The following is a 7848-nucleotide window of genomic DNA, read 5'->3' as shown; positions in this document are numbered from 1 at the left end:
GTTTTGATCAGTAAGGGAAATATCAGAAATTTTGATGAGAAAATGAGACTCACTTTTGCACTCTTCTCTGGAGTTATTTTTGGCATCTTTCTAGGCCTCTCATTTCCAACACTACCATTAACTAAGGTATATATATATATAACCTTTGACCATAATATTAAATTATTCTTTCATAATATCACTATAGGAATCCTTAAATGTGAGGTTTATATGGTTTGGTTCTCATAATGTTCATATGAATACCATATCACATACTATTTGAAATTAGACCGTAATATCTATGTACTCACAGGTTAAAGATTTATACATATTCAGTGTATTATCCATCCTTTATTTGGAATACGTTTTTTTGAAAAGTCAACGAAGATTAAAAATGAACACTAAATAATGCAATGACACTATATAAAATTCATAAATTATCAATATATACATTTTTTTTTTTCTGTTGAAATTATGTAGCTAACACTGAAGAATTTTGTAATATGTTAATCATTGTTAGATGAATCTGACATCAAGCCTCTTCTCATCAATTGGTTTCACAAATGATATTCATACCATAAATGAGACAAAGGTATGACTATACTCTTTGCTTCATAGTTATATCATGCTGCAAAAATGTTTCCTCATATGATATGAGTCATATATAAATCTTATTAGTTTTCAACCTTATCTTAGTTAAACAAAACTTATTACAATGTTGGTCTTATTATTTCTTTCATACTCAATCTTAATATTCTCCTAGAAATTCACAACTCATATTGTCTTGTTTTTTCAAGGATAGAGAGAATTAGTGTTTTAAATTGTCGTCGCAATTGCAATAAAAGTTATGGTTATTGTGACTGTGATTACTGTAATTCGGAATCACACCATAATTACAGTATGATTGGTTGTGACAGTCACCACAGTCACAATTACAGTATTACTGTAAATCATGGGGAGAGTGTGTTGGAATCCTCTACTTACAATTATTAAGGGTATTAAGAAAGAATTTGAGAAAACTAATATGAACTCTTTTTGGTTGAATTCTTGGGTTAGAATGATACCAAACTCAATGCATTATTTAAAGCCATGAGCTTCTCCCACATAATAGACTAGTATTTTGGGTTGGATTCTCATTAGGTAACATTTGATTGTGATGCAGATTTGGGTTCCTACAAATCCTAGAGGTGCAGAAAGGTTAGCACCTGGTATTATCAACTCTGAATCAGATTTCTATCTTCATAGGTTGTGGGGTTTACCCAATCAGGTGTGTATGTTTTTACTATATTTTGAGTATTAAAGTATTGAACCAATTATTGAGAATGTGAGTTTCTTTAACATATATTTCTTAGTTTATGAGCATTAGAAAATGGAAACTTAATGTATTTGCTCAATTAAGCTTTCACATGTTAATGAACAAAAAGTATTCAACCAATTTTGGTATTACTATCCTTTTTTGGATAAGAAACTAATCTTTTTCGGAGTTTGTGGTCAGGAATCAAATCCTTAACATTTTAGTCTTTTTGGAGATCTAATATAGTCTTACACCACTAGATCAATGCATTGTTGATCTCTTATTTCACATAGGTATCACATGTTAAATTCACCATATTGTATCCCATATACCGGGTTCATAATCATATAAAACTAATGTAAAAAGTAATGAACTACGTACTTAAGTGAACCAGTATCGCGTACTCGAAAATAAGTATGTCTAAGATTTTGCTTATGATACAAGTTACAATTATTTTGTTCTCTAATTTGACTCTTATCTTATTGGAGGTGACACTAACAGGACCTAAGTATCAAACCAAAGTATCTTGTAACATTTACAGTTGGTTATGATATGAAAGACAATATTAATGCTGCAGTCAAAAAGGTTGTTTCAGTTTCTTCCTTAAATCAATTATGTCCTTTGATTTGTGTCTTCATTTACTAACTTTTACTCTATGATTCTTGGATTTGAACATTACAGTTCTCTGAAAATTTCACTCTTGTGTTGTTTCACTATGATGGGAGGGTTAGTGAGTGGGAAGAGTTTGAGTGGTCAAAGAGAGCCATTCATATCAGTGCTAAGAAGCAAACTAAATGGTTGGTACTGAATTTTCTAAACATTTTTTATATTTGGTTTTCGATGTAGAGGGTCAGCCTCGGCGCAACGATAATACTGTTTGCCTTATGACTTGGAAATCATGGGCTCAAATTCTCGAAACAGTCTATTCACTTACGAGAATAATGATATGTAATCTACCATCTCTCGGATCCTACTAGGTGGGAGACTCGAGCGCTGGCTACCCGAAAACGCACTATTAGACTATTAGTAAAAGTTTTGACACAGAATCCTGAAATTTGATTCTAGGTGGTATGCTAAACGCTTTCTGCATCCTGATATTGTGGCTGCTTATGACTACATCTTTATTTGGGATGAGGATTTGGGTACTGAACATTTTAATGGAGAGGAGTAAGTATTAAAATTCAAAACCATAATGGTAATTTTGGAATCAAGGTGTTAGTGAAAAAGATTCAAATTCAATCTCTTTATTACAGATACTTGAAATTGGTAAGAAAATATGGTTTGGAAATCTCACAACCAGGTGTAGATCCTGAAAGTAGTTACACTTGGGGGATGACAGTGAAAAGGAATGATGTTGAAGTCCACAAGTAAGTCGATAACTTTTTTATATGTTTTTATTACATCGAGTATTGAGGCTACGATTATGGTTGTTGTAGTTGTTGTGACACATATAGCGACCATTATAGTGTGAATCTTTTGTGATTAATATTTTGTCCTGAACTCGGTGTAGCTTAATGCAGTCTAATACGGTTATGCTGCAACCACATCACTGTAATTTGGTGTCACACCATAATAGCAGCGTGATCCGATTGTGGTAGTAATCACAATTGCAATACTATAGCCGCATCACGTGATGTGATCCACAATCCGATACAACAATTTTGTGTGTTAAATACTATATCACTACTCAATCATCATCAATGACAACATAAACATGTTTCTACTAATGGAGTCAGTTATATGAATCAAACAACGTGTACACTGAAAATCTAAGTTTTCTAAAGGAACATTTAGATTAAAATATTTTATAAAGATAGATTTATCTTCTCATTAAGAAAAATATGAGAGATTAATCATTTTCTTTCACTATATTTTGTGAACCTATTACAGGGATGTTAAGGAGAAAGATGGCCAGTGTGCTGATGATTCACTCTATCCACCTTGTGCAGCGTAAGTAGATGTTAACATATAACCATTTTGTTTATATGGTTCGGAGTATCGGTTTCGATGCGCAGTATCTGATTCATCAGTTTTTATATTATTATTACAAAATTTCTTTTATATCAAAACTTGATTTGTAGGACACCAAACTTGGTATTCGATATATAAGTTAAATGAGAAAACCATGTAACTATGTCGTATGAAGGGGCCTTATATATCTCATGTTGCTTTCTTTTTTTGAAATGCTCAGATTTGTTGAGATTATGGCTCCTGTTTTTTCCAGAGATGCTTGGCGTTGTGTATGGCACTTAATACAGGTTTATGGCTTGTTTTTGTCTTCTGTTTTTTTTCTAACTGTATGATATTTAATTACTATATGAATCTCGGCACAACCTTAAGGTTGTTACTGAGTGACTACGAGGACATAAGTTCAAAACCTGAAAATAGTTTCTCTAGTTATCGGACAGAGATTATTCGTCGGCAATAATATCTTATTCTCTGTTCCGATCCAATTATATATTGTCATGTGATGAAAAGAAAAAATTTCAAAAAAACAAGAAGTAACATTGTGATTGGCCAGGGACAAGGAATAAGACGTTATTCGGGACATGTGATCTCTATCCAATTATCGAACAGAGATCATATATCCTCAATGGTGTCTCACTTCCTGTCCCGGACCAATTATATATTGCCACATGAATAAGTAAGAGCCTCGTATGTTGGGCCGAATGTGATATTAATTCAGATCTTATATTTTCATATGCTGTGAAACAGAATGACCTTGTGCATGGATGGGGTCTTGATTTTGCTCTAGGAAAATGTGTGGAGGTTAGTACATTATCTTTCTTTTTTGTAAATGTTAGTAACAACTTTGCATTGATTTAATCTAATGAAATTGTTATGCTTTAATGTAGACTCCTCATGACAAAATTGGAGTTGTTGATGCTCAATGGATTGTGCACCAAAAAGTTCCTTCACTTGGGAATCAGGTAAATAAGTTTTTTCACTTATTGGAAGGGAGAACCATATATCTCGAAAGAAATTAATTCCTTATTTATAGGATGAAAGATACCATTGGTTATACAAAAAAATGTTTTAGATACAATTTTTTACATGGTTTAAGTGGTTTCCTTTTTTCTTTCAATAGGGCCAATCAGATGGTAAAAAGGCGCCATGGGTAGGGGTAAGTATCAATTCTTTGCTACTACAATTTAATTATGATTTTGTGAGTTAGAGATCTTGATTAAGGAGAATATTAACTAATGTCATTGAGGTTGAGACATTGGTTAAGGAATCTAAGATCGAAAAACTAAGATTTGATACAAAAGATTCCTCATAAAAAGAAATTTATGAGGAAGTAGGATCTCTTTAAAATCAACTTCAGTGTTTAAAAATTGGATAATTCATAAAGAAAGTATAAAGGTAGATATTTGTGAATTCGATTTTTGGCATAAAATAGCAAGAAATAGGTGTAGAATCAACTCGTAGAAATGCTCCGGAAGGGCTTTGCAATAAAAAAGAGAGTATAAAGACCTTTTTCATCCTTACAAAATTTTGTATATTAGTTTGTTCCCTTAATTTGAAAAATCCAAAATCCTTAAAAATATCAAATGTGTGTCAAATTAATTATTTTTAACATTTTTTATAATATCTGATAGAGATAATTTTAACTCACGTTTGTAATATTTAAGTACTAATTTAATTTTTTTTTCATTTTGGATGGTCAAATTGATACATGTGAAAAATTTATAGGAATAAATTATATATCCAAATACATTGAAGTTTAGAACTATAGTTTTCAATGGAGCATCTCTATTTTTTATATTCCTTAAACATATGTACTTAAGTCACTAGTTAACTAGACTAATGTCACATTTTATATGTGTAATTGAAATTTATACTCAATCTTTTATATAAAAAACAATATATTCTCCTACAAATTCTCTTAAAAACAAGAAAATAACATGTGTCATAAAGTAATATTTAATTTATTAGTTATTGATTTATAAGTAACATATATCATTTTTGTGTGGGTATAAACATTTATATAAAGTAGGAGAATATAACATTATCGGAAGAGTATTTGACTTGTGACTTTTGTTTGCATTAGGTGAGAGAAAGGTGTATAAATGAATGGAACATATTCAGAGACCGTGTAGCTAAAGCAGAAGAAGACTTCCATAAACAGTGAGTGTGATCATTATAAAAGGAAATGAAGCTTTTACAACTCTCACGTACAAGTCATTTTTTTGTTCCTTATTTTTCATTCATAATCATAACTTCACATTTTCTTTCGTACTAACAGGAACCTAGTAGTATTCTGATACATATACTTGTTTTCCAACAATTTTGTACATCATTATATATTGTAATATGGAATTCATAGGTTCAAATCATGGAAATCGGCGGTTCATCTATAATTTTTTTATTCTCTCTTTGACTCTATAAATTGATCTGACCTCCATTTGGTTTACGATTTCAAATTCACAACTTTCATGCTTACAGAATAAGGCTACATTTATCTAGCTTCCTTATCTCGAAAGTCTCAGTTCCTTTTTATTTTTGACGACTAAAAAATCAACATATTTAGGTATATTCAATTGGAAGAATTTGCATCCCAGGAGAGACCTTTGGAGATAAACCACACTTCATCAGGTCTTCATATTAGTAGACTGAAGTGTCAGCATACTTTTAACCATTGTTGTGAAAACCGGACTGTATTGGATGGTTCGACCGGTTTGATCACTGACCGAACTTGAAAACGGCTCAGGTCTATCGTCTTAACCGAGTGAGGGTTGGACCATTTTGAAACGGGGAAATTATGATACGATTGTGTTAAACACTGTTAAACCGGAATAACTCGGGAAGTAACTGAACATTTCACTTAAAAATTAAAAAATGGAACATTACTCTAATATTTTATTTTATTTCAGTCCAAAAAAAGATAAAGAGATATTACTTTAATGTAATTATACATATTGTTAATTATATTAAAGTTTACATTTATATATAATTATATATTTATAGATAAAAATTATTAATTATGGATGAAATCACCCGATAAAACTAAACGGTTTAACTGTTTAAACCGGTTAAACTTAATAAGAGACCTATTCCGATTTGATGTTCGGCTCGGGTTTCACAACTTACTTGTTTGTGAGGTGAATTTTGGAGAGGAATGAATGAAAATTGAAGACTTAGTAGTTATCTCACAGGCGTATTTCAAGACTCACAAGCGTATTTCAAGACTCACAAGCGTATTTCAGGATTCCCAACCTTCCATTTTTATTCATTCCCTTCCCAAATTCAATTTACATAAATAATTTGGTAAGGAATGTAATTAAAAATAATGAAATATACTAATTTGATTGGAGAATTCTAGCAAGGAATGTAATTAAAAATAAAGCTTAAGAGTAAAAGGAAATTTGAATAATTGTCTAATTCCAATACCATTTTTCTATTTTTTTTTTACTAGAAGTTGGTTTTATTTGAATTGGACGTGGACAAAATGTGATCACCTACACACAGAATTTGTAAGTAGTATAGTAACTATGCAATGGTTGATGCAACAACATTATCATTGGCAATTTGGATGAAATTGATGGGATCGGGGCACTTATTGGATGAACATGACATCAATTTTTTGCATATTTCACTAAAATATCTGTCAATATGTCTTATTCGCTCAATGATATTTTAAATGGGTAAAATCGACGTCCATATACATTATTGGAGAAAACATTAAAAATCAAATATGCGAATGTATATGTATTTTGTCAAATGTGAAAAAATGTGTTCCATTTATTATGTGTATTTGTATATTAAATGTGAGAAAACATTATCATTTTCTTCTTATATTTATACAATTGTATTTTGTATATTATATGTATCCATGTGTATTGTCCCTTTTTGTATTTTAGATGCAAGTGATGTATTATGTATACTCTGTATTATATATATGCATTTCTATTTTATATAACACATGACATAATTTTGTTTAGTTTAAGAAATATTTTTGTAAAAAGTAATTAAATATAGCACATAATATAATTTTGGTGGCTAGATGAGATAATTTATCTCCTTATAGACACGATATTCTCTATATTAATACCTACATACAAGTAAAAATTTGTCAACATCAAGTATATAAAGCTTAAACTTGGTTAAATTTAATCTAAATCTATTGAAACAAGTTTGACCAAACATTTAGCAAGATAAGCTAGGATCATTTGTGAATAGGGGTGTCAAAACGGGCCGTCCTGCCCGTTTAGCCCGCGCCCGCAAATGCCCGCAATAATTTAAGCGGGCTGGGCATGCCTACAATTGGTTAACGGACAAAAAGTCATGCCCTACCCGTTTTAAAACGGGCTAACGGGCTAACGGGCGGCCCGCGGGCATTTTCCTGTTTACATTAAAAAACAACAATGGTGAATGCTAAGTTATAAAGTACATTATGCAGTAAATCAATAGATTTTACATAACCACATTACATAAATAATTCAAAGTTTCTATAATAATAATTCAAAACATGTCTCTCTAACCATATTAGATAATAATTTTCTCTAACAAGTATGCAATAATAATTATAAAATAACCAAACAATAATAAAGTCTTGGATTAAAATTTTAAAAGTG

At 30.9% G+C, this 7848-nt stretch overlaps 1 protein-coding gene across 1 annotated transcript; it reads left to right on the top strand.

Annotated features, from left to right (window-relative positions):
* Positions 500–5572, top strand: LOC109358061. The gene is made up of 12 exons (XM_019602127.1): positions 500–571; positions 1142–1246; positions 1775–1858; positions 1955–2070; positions 2339–2440; positions 2527–2640; positions 3164–3223; positions 3465–3531; positions 3989–4042; positions 4129–4203; positions 4362–4397; positions 5325–5572. Exons 1-12 carry the CDS (start codon positions 500–502, stop codon positions 5403–5405), a joined length of 966 nt encoding a protein of 321 aa, XP_019457672.1. The 3' UTR covers positions 5406–5572.

The sequence above is a fragment of the Lupinus angustifolius genome, chromosome LG10, assembly GCF_001865875.1.
Source record: "Lupinus angustifolius cultivar Tanjil chromosome LG10, LupAngTanjil_v1.0, whole genome shotgun sequence".
Taxonomy (NCBI): domain Eukaryota; kingdom Viridiplantae; phylum Streptophyta; class Magnoliopsida; order Fabales; family Fabaceae; genus Lupinus; species Lupinus angustifolius.
Note: the sequence above shows the minus strand (reverse complement) of the source record. Positions and strands in the feature narration are given on the sequence as shown.

Bases quoted from the DNA above. Each gene is read 5' to 3' on its own strand.
- LOC109358061 (XM_019602127.1), top strand. From the start codon at position 500: ATGAATCTGACATCAAGCCTCTTCTCATCAATTGGTTTCACAAATGAT. The intron at 572-1,141 runs GTATGACTATAC...ATTGTGATGCAG, and splicing joins ATACCATAAATGAGACAAAG to ATTTGGGTTCCTACAAATCC. The intron at 4,043-4,128 runs GTTAGTACATTA...GCTTTAATGTAG, and splicing joins CTCTAGGAAAATGTGTGGAG to ACTCCTCATGACAAAATTGG.